Consider the following 17,911-nt stretch of genomic DNA (forward strand, 5'->3'; position numbering starts at 1 on the left):
ATGCTGAGAGGATTAGCAGCCTCTCCTCAGAGAGAGATTAGGAGTGCTAATGCTGTAGCAGCCTCTCCTCAGAGAGGATTAGGAGTGCTAATGCTGTAGCAGCCTCTCCTCAGAGAGGGATTAGGAGTGCTAATGCTGTAGCAGCCTCTCCTCAGAGAGGGATTAGGAGTGCTAATGCTGTAGCAGCCTCTCCTCAGAGAGGGATTAGAAGTGCTAATGCTGTAGCAGCCTCTCCTCAGAGAGGGATTAGAAGTGCTAATGCTGTAGCAGCCTCTCCTCAGAGAGGGATTAGGAGTGCTAATGCTGTAGCAGCCTCTCCTCAGAGAGGGATTAGAAGTGCTAATGCTGCTAGCAGCCTCTCCTCAGAGAGGGATTAGCAGCCTCTCCTCAGTTAGCTAATGCTGTAGCAGCCTCTCCTCCAGAGAGAGATTAGGAGTGCTAATGCTGTAGCAGCCTCTCCTCAGAGAGGGATTAGGAGTGCTAATGTGCCTCTCCTCAGAGAGGGATTAGCTGAGTGCTAATGCTGTAGCAGCCTCTCCTCAGAGAGGGATTAGGAGTGCTAATGCTGTAGCAGCCTCTCCTCAGAGGAGATTAGGAGTGCTAATGCTGTAGCAGCCTCTCCTCAGAGAGGGATTAGGAGTGCTAATGCTGTAGCAGCCTCTCCTCAGAGAGAGATTAGGAGTGCTAATGCTGTAGCAGCCTCTCCTCAGATTAGGAGTGCTAATGCTGTAGCCTCTCCTCAGAGAGAGATTAGGAGTGCTAATGCTGTAGCAGCCTCTCCTCAGAGAGGGATTAGGAGTGCTAATGCTGTAGCAGCCTCTCCTCAGAGAGGGATTAGGAGTGCTAATGCTGTAGCAGCCTCTCCTCAGAGAGGGATTAGGAGTGCTAATGCTGTAGCAGCCTCTCCTCAGAGAGGGATTAGAAGTGCTAATGCTGTAGCAGCCTCTCTCCTCAGAGAGGGATTAGGAGTGCTAATGCTGTAGCAGCCTCTCCTCAGAGAGAGATTAGGAGTGCTATTAGCCTCTCCTCAGAGTTAGCTAATGCTGTAGCAGCCTCTCCTCAGAGAGGGATTAGGAGTGCTAATGCTGTAGCAGCCTCTCCTCAGAGAGGGATTAGGAGTGCTAATGCTGTAGCAGCCTCTCAGAGAGGATTAGGAGTGCTCAGAGAGAGGATTAGGAGTGCTAATGCTGTAGCAGCCTCTCCTCAGAGAGGGATTAGGAGTGCTAATGCTGTAGCAGCCTCTCCTCAGAGAGGGATTAGGAGTGCTAATGCTGTAGCAGCCTCTCCTCAGAGAGGGATTAGGAGTGCTAATGCTGTAGCAGCCTCTCCTCAGAGAGGGATTAGATTAATGCTGTAGCAGCCTCTCCTCAGTTAGCTAATGCTGTAGCAGCCTCTCCTCAGAGAGGGATTAGCAGCCTCTCCTCAGAGTTAGCTAATGCTGCTAGCAGCCTCTCCTCAGAGAGAGATTAGAAATGTGCTAATGCTGTAATGCTGTAGCAGCCTCTCCTCAGAGAGGGATTAGAGAGTGCTAATGCTGTAGCAGCCTCTCCTCAGAGAGGGATTAGGCCTCTCCTCAGTGCTAATGCTGTAGCAGCCTCTCCTCAGAGAGGGATTAGGAGTGCTAATGCTAATGCTGTAGCAGCCTCTCCTCAGAGAGGGATTAGAAGTGCTAATGCTGTAGCAGCCTCTCCTCAGAGAGGGTGCTATTAGCAGCCTCTCCTCAGTGCTAATGCTGTAGCAGCCTCTCCTCAGAGAGGGATTAGCCTCTCCTCAGAGTGCTAATGCTGTAGCAGCCTCTCCTCAGAGAGGGATTAGAAGTGCTAATGCTGTAGCAGCCTCTCCTCAGCAGCTGTAGCTCCTCCCTCAGAGAGGGATTAGTGCTAATGCTGTAGCAGTGCTAATGCTGTAGCAGCCTCTCCTCAGAGAGATTAGGATTAGGAGTGCTAATGCTGTAGCAGCCTCTCCTCAGAGAGGGATTAGAAGTGCTAATGCTGTAGCAGAGAGGGATTAGAGTGCCTCTCCTCTCCTCAGAGAGTGCTAATGCTGTATCTCCTCAGGAGGGATTAGGAGTGCTAATGCTGTAGCAGCCTCTCCTCAGAGAGGGATTAGGAGTGCTAATGCTGTAGCAGCCTCTCCTCAGAGAGGGGATTAGGAGTGCTAATGCTGTAGCAGCCTCTCCTCAGAGAGGGATTAGGAGTGCTAATGCTGTAGCAGCCTCTCCTCAGAGAGGGATTAGGAGTGCTAATGCTGTAGCAGCCTCTCCTCAGAGAGGATTAGGAGTGCTAATGCTGTAGCAGCCTCTCCTCAGAGAGGGATTAGGAGTGCTAATGCTGCTGTAGCAGCCTCTCCTCAGAGAGGGATTAGGAGTGCTAATGCTGTAGCAGCCTCTCCTCAGAGAGGGATTAGGAGTGCTAATGCTGTAGCAGCCTCTCCTCAGAGAGGATTAGGAGTGCTAATGCTGTAGCAGCCTCTCCTCAGAGAGAGATTAGGAGTGCTAATGCTGTAGCAGCCTCTCCTCAGAGAGGGATTAGAAGTGCTAATGCTGTAGCAGCCTCTCCTCAGAGAGGGATTAGGAGTGCTAATGCTGTAGCAGCCTCTCCTCAGAGAGGGATTAGGAGTGCTAATGCTGTGCTAATGCTGTAGCAGCTCTCCTCAGAGAGGGATTAGGAGTGCTAATGCTGTAGCAGCCTCTCCTCAGAGAGGATTAGGAGTGCTAATGCTGTAGCAGCCTCTCCTCAGAGGAGATTAGGAGTGCTAATGCTGTAGCAGCCTCTCCTCAGAGAGGGATTAGGAGTGCTAATGCTGTAGCCTCTCCTCAGAGAGGATTAGAAGTGCTAATGCTGTAGCAGCTCTCCTCAGAGAGAGCCTAATGATTAGAGAGTTAGCTAATGCTGTAGCAGCCTCTCCTCAGAGAGAGATTAGGAGTGCTAATGCTGTAGCAGCCTCTCCTCAGAGAGGGATTAGGAGTGCTAATGCTGTAGCAGCCTCTCCTCAGAGAGGGATTAGGAGTGCTAATGCTGTAGCAGCCTCTCCTCAGAGAGAGTGCTAATGCTGTAGCAGCCTCTCCTCAGAGAGAGATTAGGAGTGCTAATGCTGTAGCAGCCTCTCCTCAGAGAGGGATTAGGCTAATGTGCTAATGCTGTAGCAGCCTCTCCTCAGAGAGGGATTAGGAGTGCTAATGCTGTCTCCTCAGCAGCCTCTCCCTCAGAGAGGGATTAGGAGTGCTAATGCTGAGAGGGATTAGGAGTGCTAATGCTGTAGCAGCCTCTCCTCAGAGAGGATTAGGAGTGCTAATGCTGTAGCAGCCTCTCCTCAGAGAGGGATTAGGAGTGCTAATGCTGTAGCAGCCTCTCCTCAGAGAGAGATTAGGAGTGCTAATGCTGTAGCAGCCTCTCCTCAGAGAGAGATTAGGAGTGCTAATGCTGTAGCAGCCTCTCCTCAGAGAGAGATTAGGAGTGCTAATGCTGTAGCAGCCTCTCCTCAGAGAGAGCCAACAGTTACGTTATAGCCAGGCTGCACGGCGAAAGCAGAACCTGTGCTATTTGGAAACAAAAAGCTAAGTGTCAACCTAGGATCCACATTTGCACAAAGATATTACATATCTACGTATACACGTAGGAAAATGCAGGCCTAGATAGTATTATAGTATAGGTGGACACAAGTGGAAAGTCACGAAAAACACAGGCCCACTTTCATAACCTGTACAATGCAGCGCAAAATAAACACAAACATAGTGGAATTTATCTCAATCCAAACAACCATTTCCCTGTGTTGTGTTGTTGATATTCTCTCTCTCTCAGGAGAGACAGTGTGTTCTGGTTCACTGCTCTGGTTCCAGTCACTGATGGTGATGGCCCATGGCGCTTTGCATGAGGTCTGACTGAGGCTGGGGCTGAGGCTGAGGCTGAGGCATGGATGGCTGGTTATATAAAGTGGAGATAATATTGGTGATAAAGTGGAGGTACTATTTCTGTACGATTAACTGATAGGTCAGAGCATGGTTCATCCAGACAAATCTCATAACGAAGAATAAAAACACTTTTTTTCGGCTAAATGTATCACCACAATGGTAGCATTACACACAATGTTATACACAAGGTTGCCTCAAAACACATATTATTTGAAGCACATTCTATTTAGCTGTATGTACTGTAGGCCTTAGTCAGATTGGCCACAATACAGAAAAACTAACTTTAGTCTCGGCAGGCTGTAACGATCTGGGTGTCGTGGGTGCGGAGTCAGGCGCAGGAAACAGAGAGTTCAAGGTAGTGATCTTTAATGCACACACGGCGAACATAGGCCACCCCACGAAACACAGGGCCCTCACAAAAAACAAATGCCCCAAACACGGGGACTAAAATAGTCCAGCAAAAACCCATGAACAGGAACAAACACGTTGGACTCCAACATGCACACATGTTACACAAACAATCCCGCACAAAGAAACAGGCGGGCTGGCTGACTAATAAAGCCCAACTAATCACCACAATGCATAACAGGTGTAACCAATAAACAGACAAGGAGGGGGAGGAAAGAATCAGTGGCAGCTAGTAGGCCGGCGACGACTACCGCTGAGCCCCACCTGAACGGGAAGGGGAGCCACCTTCGGTAGGAGTCGTGACACAGGCTATATCAATAACGGCTGTATTTGGTGTTGATCGCGGTAATTCTTTGAACTAACTCTAGAAATCATGTTCCTGACACGTGCTCATTGTGTGGGGTCACCATTGCAAACTTAACCAAAATGTAACAGACAATTAACACTGATATCCACAGTACAGAATACAGCTGGATAGGCACTTTACAGAACCAGATGTTACTGTAGCTTACTCAGCAAGTTAATATTGCAGTCTGATTCCTTAGGGATGCGTTCCAAATGGCAGCATATTACCTCTGTAGTGCGCTACTTTTGACCAGATCCCATAGGGCTACCCATAGGGCTCTGGCTAAAAGTAGTGCACTAAATAGGGAATCGGGTGCCATTTGGGATGCACAGGACTATGTATGTAGCACCATACCTCATTTGGCACCATTGCCCATGACAAAAAGGTATAACCTATTTAGCTTTTCTCAAATCATGACTTTTGAAGTGAAAGTTCGGATTTTGGCATTGAAGCCCTTCATCTCCTTCCCCAGAGTCTGGTGAACTTGTGGATATTGTATCTCAGCATAAGCTCGCAACCACTGTATCTCTGCATCCAGTATGAAGGTAGAGGTCGTTTCTAGAGCCAGTGCTAACTAGTGTTAGCGCTAGCGAAGCGCAAAGACTGGAAGTATTTGGGTACAGCTAGCAGTCTTTGTGCTAACCTAGGTAGCATTTGTTCTTCAAAGCTACCTCTAACTTCCTTGGCAATTAAATAAAGGGCTTCATTGCCAAAGTCCCAAGCTATCACTTAAACCTCTTATGTATCTATGATTGAGACCATGTATAATACGCTTATCACATGTATCTTTAGCCAGCATTGGAAAATACTGAGTTCAATCAATAGGGCTTGAAGAGGCCAATCATTTCACCTGGAACTCCAAGCAAGGTCAAGCCCTTCGTAATATCTGTCACTGATAAAGGACGCACACACCACATACACACTGATAACAGACGCAGACCTACAGAGCTCAGCTCAGTTCAGTGGAGCAGCAGCTCAGTGAGTGAAGTCAGTACTGCATCGTGGGACCGCCTACAATGATTTTAAAAAGTGCACCCATTGCATAAATCTATCATTTCCACATAAATCGGCCTAACGAGGATGTGATGATCGTCAGGACTGAGGAAGTGTGGACGTAATAGAAGGTTTTTAGGCCGGCCTGCCTGGAAATGCAGTTGTAACAGTTGTCGTTGTGAAACAGACTCCAGCCTGGTCCCAGATCAGCTTGTGCTGTACAAATTGTTTGGCATGGCAATGACCATAGGAGTTGGCTACACAGCACAAACAGATCTGTGACCAGGCTACTATACGTGTGTTCCGGCTATTACTACTACCATCTGCAATGACGGAACCAACTGCAGTATGTGGTATTGAAACTATGAGTGGGTGGAGACAGTTGGGAGTGACATTATCAACTCAAATATCACACTGCATCATAAATGAGACTCGTCTTAGTTTCAAGTTTCAAGTTGTATTACTTTCAGGTTCCTTGTCGACAATGCAACAATAATAAGAAATAACAACGGATAAGAATATGAACATAAAGTAAATGGCTCAGTAGAATAGAAGAAACATTTTAGCATAAGTATAAAACAGGAAGGCACAATTAATAGTCCAATATTTACAAGTGTATTGGGGATGGGGGCCAGGGTATAAACTGAGCAGTATAATAAGAGTCTGGTAGCAGCAGTTGTGATGTGTGTGTAACATGAATGTATACTGTGTGTGTGTGTGGGTGTGTGTGTGTGTGTGTGTGTGTGTGTGTGTGTGTGTGTGTGTGTGTGTGTGTGTGTGTGTGTGTGTGTGTGTGTGTGTGTGTGTGTGTGTGTGTGTTTGTGCGTGCGTGCGTGCGTGCGTGCGTGTGTGCGTGCGTGTCTGTGTGCGTGTCTGTGTGTGTGTGTCTGTGTGGGTGTGCTAAAGTGAGGAGAATCAGAGCAGGTGTTCAGCAGACTGATAACTTGTAGATAGAAACTGTCTCTGAGCCTGTTGGTATCAGACCTTATACTCCAAAACCATGTACCCGAAGGTAGGGGAGAGAACAGCTCATGGGTGGGGTGTGTGGGGTCCTTGATGATGCTGCTGGCCTTCCTCAGGCACCGTTTTGAGTAGATGTCCTGGATGGGTGAGAGCATGGTCCCAGGGATGTACTGGGGCGTCTTCACCACCCGCTGGAGGGCCTTGCAGTCGTGGATGGAGCAATATCCCATACCAGGCCATGTTGCAACCGGCCAGGATGCTCTCGATGGTGCAGTGGTAGTATGTGGAGAGGACCCGGAGCAACATGCAGAATTTCTTCAGCCACTTTAGGAAGTAGAGATGCTGTTAGCGCCTTCTTGACAAGAGTGGTGTTGTTGGTCCAGGACAAGTTCTCGGTGATGTGGACGCCGAGGAACTTAAAACTCGTGACTCTCTCTACTGCAGTCCCGTTGATGTGGATCGGGGCATGTTCACTACTCTGCTTCCTGAAGTCAACAATCAACGTGTTGGTCTTGCTGACGTTGAGGGAGAGGTTGTTGTCATGACACCACAATGCCAGTTCACTTATCTCCTTCCTATAGGCTGACTCGTCGCTGTTGGTTGTCAGGCCTACAACCGTGGTGACATCAGCAAACTTGATGAGGGAGTTGGTGTGGTGCAAAGCCACACAGTCGTGGCTGAACAGGAAATAGCACACAGAAACACCACCTGCCTTTGGCTTAACACACACCAACCTACCAGTGTTTATATAGGCCTATAATATATCAATTGAAATATGAACTTATATAATAAATGGTTTCATTAACACACACACACACCCACACACACACACACACACCCACACACACACACAGGAACAATGGAGAATTGGCTTGCTAATAATAGCGGTAGAAACATTCACAGAGGCAGAAGTGTACGGCAACAAACAAGTATCAGGAAACAATAAAAAAAGGCATGCATATGAATTCAGCTAAACAAAGGGTAGGCCACTAGGGACCACTATTCTTGGTATTAAGTCCCCTGGTTTCTGTGGCAACTCAAGGTGATTCATTTATATGGTTTCTATATTGTCTTTGATCTGTTTGGTAAAAGAGTGGTATTCAGTGATATTCTCAATATTCACTTAAACCATCAGTGTCATTAGATATTGAAACACACAAACACACACACACCCAACTATAGCACATCTGGGGAATAATTCAAAATCCTGACAAACAGTCCTGTAGCTCAAAAATGATCACTAAACTAGTTCATGTTGATCCCTACATGTTGCATCAGTCCAGTCTCACCCGTCTGTTGACATGAACTGTACACAGAGAGAGTCAGCCTACGTATGGAGTGATTGTGCATGCAGACATTTCTCTGATGTTTCAAACACAGCCAATGCTTTCTTGGTCACTACAAGCATCTGGCAATAACTGTCATCATCTTTGTTTTTATCACTATCTTCCTGAGACCCTATATTACTTTCTCTTCCTTTCTTCTTCTCAGTACATTGCCCGGCTACACCTAAAGACTGAGCATTTTGGTGAGCTTTTAGATCAAGTTTATAACGCTGATTGCTTATCTTTACATTTATCCTCGTTGATAATGTTGTCACGTAATAATGTCTCTGCCACTTCGTTATCTCGGCTGTGTGTTCCTTTTGTGTGGTCTTATAGTAAGTGTGTGGGTGAGGTTGGTTGACTTTGGTTGCCAGCTGAAGCCTGGTAAAACCACCCTGAGCCAAAACCACCCTGTCACCATTGAGTGGAGCGTTCAGTCTGGTCTAACCAGGCTAAGCCAACTGGGCCATGTTTTACAGTCATCTGAAGACAGACTGACATATTGCCTATCATAAGGCTCGTGAGCTGAAAAATGATTAAGTGCAATTACAATAAAACAGAATAAAAGTTTACAAGATTACTATTAGAACACACAGGGCAATGTTTTACTGACATAACTAGATTGGTATGTGATATAGCCTGGTAATAATCATAAATATCACTTTATAACCAATTACTGTAAAAGGTTTATAGTAACAGTGAGGTGCGTTTTGTTTAACAGTATGGCCTGGTTCTATGATGGTAACAGCATAAGCAGTGTGTTGTTGCCTTGAGGGACAGCAGCACAGTTAGGCCCAAACCCTGTGACCCTGCTGAGAGTGTGACCTCATCACCATAACAGACTACAGCAATGTGGAGAGGAAGCTATGGGCTTGTTGTGTGTATTTTTATTTTAACGTCTTGCTTTGCACCATTTTGGAGAAAAATGCACACTACCATAAAAAAATATGAAATATTGTGTGTCCACGACAGAATTATATAATGACATTTAGCCAAATTATATTTACCCAAATTCTTGTTCAATATCTTTCTTCTACAATATCCACACAACCACCACCAACGTACATTTTCTGTTGATCTACCCTTCATGACACTTAAAGGCAAACACTGAGAAATGTCACCTGGAGAGTCATTTTGACACTCACTGACGGACATTGAGGGCTATTTCCATAAAATGTTGCAGTTGAGGGAATACTGGGAAAATGAGCCATGGAAATGTGCAGACAGCTTGGTGAATACCCCCGGCACTGTGGCATGCAGGCTCTCTCCTGAAGAAGGCTTTGCAATACATTGTTCTTAATAATGGTCATCTATCTCATTCTAAAATGGTTCATTTTATCAACATGTATCTTTCAAAAAGATAATGACATACACAAGTCTTTGCATTTCATAATAATCCTGCCCTTTATCCACCCTCTCGCTCTCTCTCTCTCTCTCCAACAGCATCCTGTGGTTGCCAAATGCTATTTTAAAAAATCCTTCAAGATGTTTTCTTTTACTTGAATCATATGTAACTGCTGGATATTTAGCATGATAATACACTTTAAAGTGTAAGTATACCATTTTAAAAGTGAAAGTATCATATTTTATTAAAGTGAAAGTATCATCTTTTTTTAGACAATGTCATGACAACATATTAGCAGTTTTCCTCTATTCTACACCAGAGCTGAAACTTTTCTGAAATAAGTTGTCTAATTGAAGCAGTTGGCTCAACAAACACCAACGTGACTTCCTACACGATTCAAGATAGACTTTTTGACGAAGAGCAAACCACACTGGCAACCCAGACAACAGCCAAGTTCAATGTTCAAGAGGAAGGAAAAAGACACGCCCAAAAGTACCCCTCTGCCAATCAACAGCCAGTTATCTAGATATCAGACCAATGAACGATTACGGGGCTGGGTCACACGCGTTGTTGCTAGGGTATAGCTTCTACCTTGTTACTATCACTGTCAAGCCAATCACAAGGCAATTCGCAATGTATCAACATGCTCCTGGTAAACCCGTCACTGAGCTTCCCTATTGGCCAAGGCACGTATTCAGGGCCCGCCTATGTGGATGTTATTATTTTCTAATTGGCCAAAACAGCCGTCCTTTACTTCGCAGGTTTTTAGTTAGGTGCAGTTGATATGAATCTGGCTGGGAGTCCCAAAGACTCAGAACTGAACATAGACGTTCATATCGACCTAACACAGTTTTAGTTTTTATTTCATTTTTGTCTCATATTATTTTTTTTACATTAGCTGTACATTTGTGTATATAGATTTTATTTTATATTTTTATACAAGTCAACAAGATGGAACTTAATTCTCTTTTAATTCTCCTGGAGGCTGCAGAATACTTGGAAAGAAGAGACAGAGGTATTTCCCTGACAGAATGTCAGATGGCTTTGACTGGGATAATGACCGTATTTAATGTTAGGAAAATTAAAACGGTCTCTTATTATATCTTATGTGAAGTTGTGGACGTGCACTGCTATAGCGCAGCTATGATGTCACTTTATGAGCAATGAACATACTGTGCTGGTGCGGTGATGTTATTGCAGACCGACCGACCTAGATATAACTTGCATATTAACAAACTAGTCAACACGTTAGGACAAGTCTTGAGATATAACCTATGTGCATTTGTAGTTTTGCATTAGTATGATCAGTCAATGCTTATAACCTGTTTTATCTGATGGCTATAGCCTTGTTTAAAATTGGTTAGGGACAAGTTCAAGATACAGTTTCTTATCAAAATACATGATGTATATCATGTTTATTATAAATGGTTATGTTGATAAACTCAATATTAGATTGTCCTGAATCTTGTGCTTTGCTCCAGCATTGTCAACGAGTTTATTTACGTAACCATAACCACTTTTATCAAATAACATGTTTTGCTTAGGCTACGTCATATATGGCGTTGACAGTTCTATTATGTGATCGTCAGTTTATATCCCTTGTTACGTTTAATTTATTAGCCTACATGTGTAGAAATTAACCCTGTTGTTTTTGTTTACTTTGTCAATAGAAGCAGAACATGGTTACGCGTCTGTTTTACCGTACAATAGCGACTTTTCCCGAAAGAAAACGAAAGCTTCACCAATTACAAGAAAAACTCCGAACAATAGGTAAATATACACCTTTTTCTATCGATATAGCAATAGTTCAATCGATCTGTTTGTGTTTATTCGTCATTCATACAAACGCCATTTTTCTTTTCACTGTTTAGATATCGTATAAACACTGCCACGCGTACAGCATCACTTTTTGGTGCTCACTTTCCTTTTCAACACCCATGCTTCATTCTGACATTTACCCCCTTTTCCCCAATGCATTCACGCATTGATTTGAACATGCACACTTCTGCTGCATTTGCAACGTTTTGGAACTTGTGTTATGTCACTCCCTCCCATGACCCATATGACACCGAGCGCGCGTCGTCATCTCGGTAACAGTACACGGCGTTCTGACATAGATAACAGAAAAAGACTGTTAAATGTATCGATTCTCGTGTCGTGCTGAGGCTGCTTTGTACGGCTGTGCTTCAGGAGCATTTAACAATGTGGCAATTGCAAAAAAAAGATTACACCACTTTTAAGAAATGTTTGTTGTTGTTACTGCGCTAATTTTACCGGCCATTCTAGTTTTTTATTGGTTGGTTAGCATATCATATGATAGGTCCTGCGCAGTGCCCTCAAAACTTTTTTTAGAAGCAGTCTCACGATTTGATAATACATTTTTTCTTCGTAAGTTCAGCAAGTTATTTTAATTTCCTCCATCAACATATGAGACGTCATATGACCCGCCCTCACCAAAGAGGCTCATTTTATAAACCGTATGTTGTGGGAGATATATAGGATCTGTCAGTGGCCTATATTGTCAAGTCTTGTGGTGCAGTCACAGTGTGTTTTCTTGGAGCAAAACAGTGGGGATGTGGCACACTCAGGTGGGTGTGGTGGCCAACTCAACTTAGCTCACACAGATGTCCACATAACACAGTGTCCCACAGACACAGCCTTAGCAGACCCTGCCCCTGCCTGGGCGGAGGGCTCAGTTTACAGCTGGTCTGGCTGCAGCCTGAGTTTCTCTCCCCTTTCTGGTACCAGTTTATTGCTCTGTAGACTACAGCTATTCTTTCTGGTACCAGTTTATTGCTCTGCAGACTACAGCTATTCTTTCTGGTACCAGTTTATTGCTCTGCAGACTACAGCTATTCTTTCTGGTAGCAGTTTATTGCTCTGCAGACTACAGCTATTCTTTCTGGTACCAGTTTATTGCTCTGCAGACTACAGCTATTCTTTCTGGTACCAGTTTATTGCTCTGCAGACTACAGCTATTCTTTCTGGTTTCACCAGTTTATTGCTCTGCAGACTCTGCAGACTAGCTATTCTTTCTGGTAGCAGTTCATTACTCTGCAGACTACAGCTATTCTTTCTGGTACCAGTTTATTGCTCTGCAGACTACAGCTATTCTTTCTGGTACCAGTTTATTGCTCTGCAGACTACAGCTATTCTTTCTGGTACCAGTTTATTGCTCTGCAGTTATTCTTTCTGGTAGCAGTTCATTGCTCTGCAGACTACAGCTATTCTTTCTGGTACCAGTTTATTGCTCTGCAGACTACAGCTATTCTTTCTGGTACCAGACTTTCTTTCTGGTATTGCTCTGCAGACTTATTCTTTCTGGTAGCAGTTCATTACTCTGCAGACTACAGCTATTCTTTCTGTTGCTCTGCAGACTACAGACTATATTCTTTCTGGTACCAGTTTATTGCTCTGCAGACTACAGCTATTCTTTCTGGTACCAGTTTATTGCTCTGCAGACTACAGCTATTCTTTCTGGTACCAGTTCATTGCTCTGCAGACTACAGCTATTCTTTCTGGTACCAGTTCATTGCTCTGCACACTACAGCTATTCTTTCTGGTACCAGTTTATTGCTCTGCAGACTACAGCTATTCTTTCTGGTAGCAGTTCATTGCTCTGCAGACTACAGCACGTCGTCAGTACAACCCCATTTCTGCATTCAGATCAGTGGAGGTTAGTTGACACATGGAAACATGGTTTTCCATCATTTTATTTAGCAGCCCTCCGTACATGTTTAGATTGAATGTATAAATATTGCAGTGGAATGTTATGCCTTTTGCCCGACACGTGACAGAGGCAAATCGGTGTCATAGAAAGGAGAACGTTCGGGTGAGTTTCCCTGTTTACTTTGAAGACCGAGGTTAAATCGGGACACAAACACTAAATGCAACGGCCACACGGGCGTACATGCACACAACTATAAGATTACATCCTTGAACATGTGCGTCCTCAAAAACAACAAACGGATGCATACAGCTCCTCATTTTGTTTTCACTGCATTGCTACCAAACGAGCACATCCCAGGCCTTCATATAATATGCACTTATAACCAAGCGACTGGTTTCATCCATCCCCAAAATGGCGGCTGATGTCGGCCTTATTTACACACCGGTACTGTCCACGCTAGAGTGATGATTTGTCAATCTTATACTGACAGTTTATATGACATTCAAAGTCATGTGTCTGTTGTTGCTGTATGAGGCAAGTCTGGTGTTGGACTGTGCCTCCCTGCCGGGCCTCTTTGGGCCTCTTTCACCCGTGCCTCGCTTAAGGAAACCATGGAGTGTCGCCTCGTGCTTTGCCTGTCCCCAATTTGCACATGTTTAAAATTTGAATAGGACTACTTCCTTATACAGGAGATAAAGCATTTCCTCTCCCCTGGCGTCGGATGGTGAAAAGGGCTTGTCAGCAGCGTCTGTAGGCTGAGCCCCTCCCCCTTCCACTGAGCATGGCCAGTGAGAGGCCTAGGGGCAGCACACATAACACAGTGTTATGGGCAGATGGGTATCATCATTAGGCACCAAACGGAAGAAAACTGACTAAAACCAGGAGAGACTACCTGGACTTGTCCAGTCAAAAAGGCAAGTTGTTCATTGCAAAAATGTTTTTCAAGCGTTTTCGGTTGTGTGTCCTAGTGAACACCACCCCGGATACTATGACGATGGGTGATGGTGCACACAGGATAGGCTAGCATCAGCTCAAGCGTCTCATGCAGTGAGCTGTGGGGCAGTGGGGCCTACGCAGATTCAGGTCATCTTCCCGCTCCCATCCCTGCACATCTGTGGGAACCACGGCTGAAGTCGACAGTACAAGGGCACTTAAGAGGGATTGGCTGAAAAGAGTGGCGGACTCGACGGCAGGGGTCTTTGTGTTCGTGTCTTGGCTTGTTATTCCCTTGGCATCCTAGATGGTAGTTTCAGGGTATTATTGGGACAAGAACCAAGGGGTTTGTTTATAAAGATGAACTCCAGTGCTCTCATTCATTTCCATTGGCGGGTCGTCCTAATAGCCTTCCAAGCTCCCTGGCCTGAAATAGTATGCTGCAGTGTCGACACTGTAATGGAAAAGGAAAACTGTCAATTATACGGTAATTTGGGGTATCATCAACAGGAAAATACTTTAAAACATTTTACTGCAGCGTACTGTACGTAATGGTGCATTGTGGGAAAATATTGTGGGTGGGGAAGTAATTGCTGTATTTGGAATGGCACTGTAAAACCTTTTGACCACTCGTGGGTGGCAGGTAGCCTAGTGGTTAGAGCATTGGGCCAGTGGCAGAAAGGTCGTTTTAATATCCGAGCTGAAAAGGGGGAAAACATGTGGATGTGCCCTTGAGTAAGGCACTTAACCCTCGTGCACCGTACTACTATGGCTGACTCTGTAAAACAACACATTTCACTGCACCTCTCTGGTGCATCTGCCAGAAAATATATGGTATGATGTTGTTGTTTCTGGCCTATTAACGTATTTGAAGGCGTGTGTCATTACACAGTACTTGCTTTGATACACATTTAAATGACTGTAGGTGCACTGTAATATGAAAGACAGAATTTGACTTAAGTTGCCACCGAGCTGCCCGTAAGCCACTGTCAAATTTACAGTGTAGGACTGTTGACATACACATACTGCTGTCCAGTCTAGTGTGTGTGTGTCTGTGTGTGTCTGTGTGTGTCTGTGTGTGTCTGTGTGTGTCTGTGTGTGTGTGCGTTTCTCCCTCTCACCATGGACCATTTTTGTCCTCCGTTGAGAGCTCTCTGACAGATTTCATACACACACACACATCGAGGGAAGAGGATTTAGTTTTCCACACAATGACGAATGCAGAGCTTTGTACAAAAAAATAAAATAATAATATATATATATCGATCTGATAAACAGAAATGGAGGTGTGGGGGAAAGGGGAACGAGCGAAGGCCTTCTTCTTCTTCTTAGTATTTAGCCTTCTTTCTGAATTTCCACTGCATTGTCCCAGAATGCACTGCGACAAGAGGTTGTTAACCTTCCAGCTTATGTAAAATAAATGCATGGCTGTATGCCTTATCTAATACTGGGAAATATGTTTCACCATTTGTTACACAAGAGTACTACAGCTCTCCCATCTATTTTTGCATCCTTGCAGTGTTTGTTTGAGCGGCTGTTTTTACCTGACTGGCACTCCTGCACTGGCCCTCCTCTACTGGCCCTCCTGCACTGGCCCTCCTGGCGCTGCCTGGCGGTTTAGTCTAAGAGCACTTTGACGAGCTGAGTTGCAGTCAGACCACAAAGAGGGAATCTCTCTCTCTCTCCCCTCTCCCCTCTCCCCTCTCTCTTTCTCTCTCTCTCACACACACACATTTTCCAAGCATCAGCCTCTTGAATCTCTCCAAGCCTGATTAGGCCTGCAGAGACGCTGTGTGTTATTTCCAACAAATACTAGATGAACATGCAGAAATAAACATGAAATTCCCACGGGTCTGTAGCTAGGTTAGCTTATAAGACCTTAACACAATCAAGGACTCTATGGCCCTGTTACAATATCCACACTAGCATGCTACTTAGAATGAAGCAAGCAATGAATGTGGCCTGCAATTTCAGTAGAGTATGTAAGTAACATTGGAACGTATCCTACGTGTTCAAAGCTGCAGAGCCACCCATATAACAGCAGAGGAAGGACAACTGGGAAAGGGCTTGGGCCGAACAACATCCTCTTTATACCACATGTTATGTAGGTCACACACTTCTTCTACCCTTTACGTCTCCATTTCATCTGTCCATCCACTTACCAAACCGTTTGCTAATATCAAGACATTCTCTCTCTGTCTGTCTCCTGACCTTCACCATGGGTCATGTTCATTATGTACCAAAACGGAAGAAAACATACTGAAACCGGAAAACTCTCCCTCAGAAGCGCTCGTCTTCATATCCCATCGAAAAATGTTTTCAAGCGTTTTCCCAAATGAACACAACCCAAGTGCGCATTCCCATCCTGCACCCTGGTCATGAGACGGTGTGTATTAATGACAGTGTCCAGAGTGTTACTACAGAGTGTTACTACAGAGTAACTACAGAGTGTTACTACAGAGTGTAACTACAGAGTAACTACAAAGTGTAACTACAGAGGGTTACTACAGATTAACTACAGAGTGTTACTACAGAGTGTAACTACAGAGTGTAACTACAGAGTGTTACTACAGAGTGTAACTACAGAGTAACTACAAAGTGTTACTACAGAGTAAATACAGAGTGTTACTACAGAGTGTAACTAGAGTAACTACAAAGTGTAACTACAGAGGGTTACTACAGAGTAACTACAGAGTGTTACTACAGAGTGTAACTACAGAGTAACTACAGAGTGTAACTACAAAGTGTAACTACAGAGGGTTACTACAGAGTAACTACAGAGTGTTACTACAGAGTGTAACTACAGAGTAACTACAAAGTGTAACTACAGAGTGTTACTACAGAGTGTTACTACAGAGTAACTACAGAGTAACTACAGAGTGTAACTACAGAGTGTTACTACAGAGTGTAACTACAGAGTGTTACTACAGAGTGTAACCACAGAATGTTACTACAGAGTGTAACTACAGAGGGTTACTACAGAGTAACTACATAGTGTTACTACAGAGTGTAACTACAGAGTAACTACAAAGTGTAACTACAGTGTTACTACAGAGTGTTACTACAGAGTAACTACAGAGTAATTACAGAGTGTAACTACAGAGTGTTACTACAGAGTGTAACTACAGAGTGTTACTACAGAGTGTAACCACAGAATGTTACTACAGAGTGTAACTACAGAGGGTTACTACAGAGTAACTACATAGTGTTACTACAGAGTAACTACAGAGTAACTACAGAGTGTAACTATCAGTTCCTAAAGCACTCATCCATGTCTCTGTTTATTTGCCCTTTCAGATCGTCACACAACGAGCTGGAGAAACACAGGTAAGATGACAGACAACACTGTGCTATATAGCCTGGTCCCAGATCAGTTCATAGCCAATTCCTATAGGTCTATGAGACTCAGCGCTAGCCTGATCCCAGATCAATCAATCACATTTATTTATAAAGCCCTTTTTACATCCGCAGATGTCACAAAGTACTTATACAGAAACCCAGCCAAAATCCTGAAAACAGCAAGCAATGGAGATGTAGAAGCATGGTGGCTAGGAAAAACTCCCTAGAAAGTAAGGAACCTAGGAAGAAACCTAGAGAGGAACCAGGCTCTGAGGGGTGGCCAGTTCTCTTCAGTTAATAGCCAATTCCTATAGGTCTATTAGACTTGGTGCTAGCCTGATCCCAGATCAGTTTATAGCCAAGTCCTATAGGTCATTTAGACTCTGCTATACAACACAAACAGATCTGAGAGCAGGCTTCAACCTTCCCCACCCTCCTTTCTCCCCCTCTGTCTCTCTTGTTCATTTCCCTGGATAAACTGTATGTCTCTCGTGCAGACAGTCCCATGGTTTGCTTGGATGGACTCCCTGTTCCCTAATAAACAAGAGGTGATGGGGTGAGGACTGTTGGTAAATGTCAGATGTATTCTTGTGGAGCTGAAGTTTAAAAAGCACATAGTAGACTGAAAATATCAAAATGTCCGGCCACTTGTTCGCGCAGTCCCCTCCCTTCACCTCTC

General features: G+C 44.5%; 1 protein-coding gene across 1 annotated transcript in view; it reads left to right on the forward strand.

The window, feature by feature from the left end:
* Positions 1 to 10,070: 10,070 nt before the first annotated feature.
* mxd4 (MAX dimerization protein 4) overlaps positions 10,071 to 17,911 on the forward strand; it is a 39,211-nt gene continuing 31,370 nt past the window's right edge. The window contains exons 1-3 of the mRNA XM_065003762.1: positions 10,071 to 10,305; positions 10,961 to 11,060; positions 17,191 to 17,220. Coding sequence (XP_064859834.1) covers positions 10,242 to 10,305; positions 10,961 to 11,060; positions 17,191 to 17,220 — 194 coding nt within the window. The 5' untranslated portion in view covers positions 10,071 to 10,241. The remainder of the gene's footprint in view (positions 10,306 to 10,960; positions 11,061 to 17,190; positions 17,221 to 17,911) is intronic.

This window comes from Oncorhynchus nerka, linkage group LG18 (genome assembly GCF_034236695.1).
Source record: "Oncorhynchus nerka isolate Pitt River linkage group LG18, Oner_Uvic_2.0, whole genome shotgun sequence".
Taxonomy (NCBI): Eukaryota; Metazoa; Chordata; class Actinopteri; order Salmoniformes; family Salmonidae; genus Oncorhynchus; species Oncorhynchus nerka.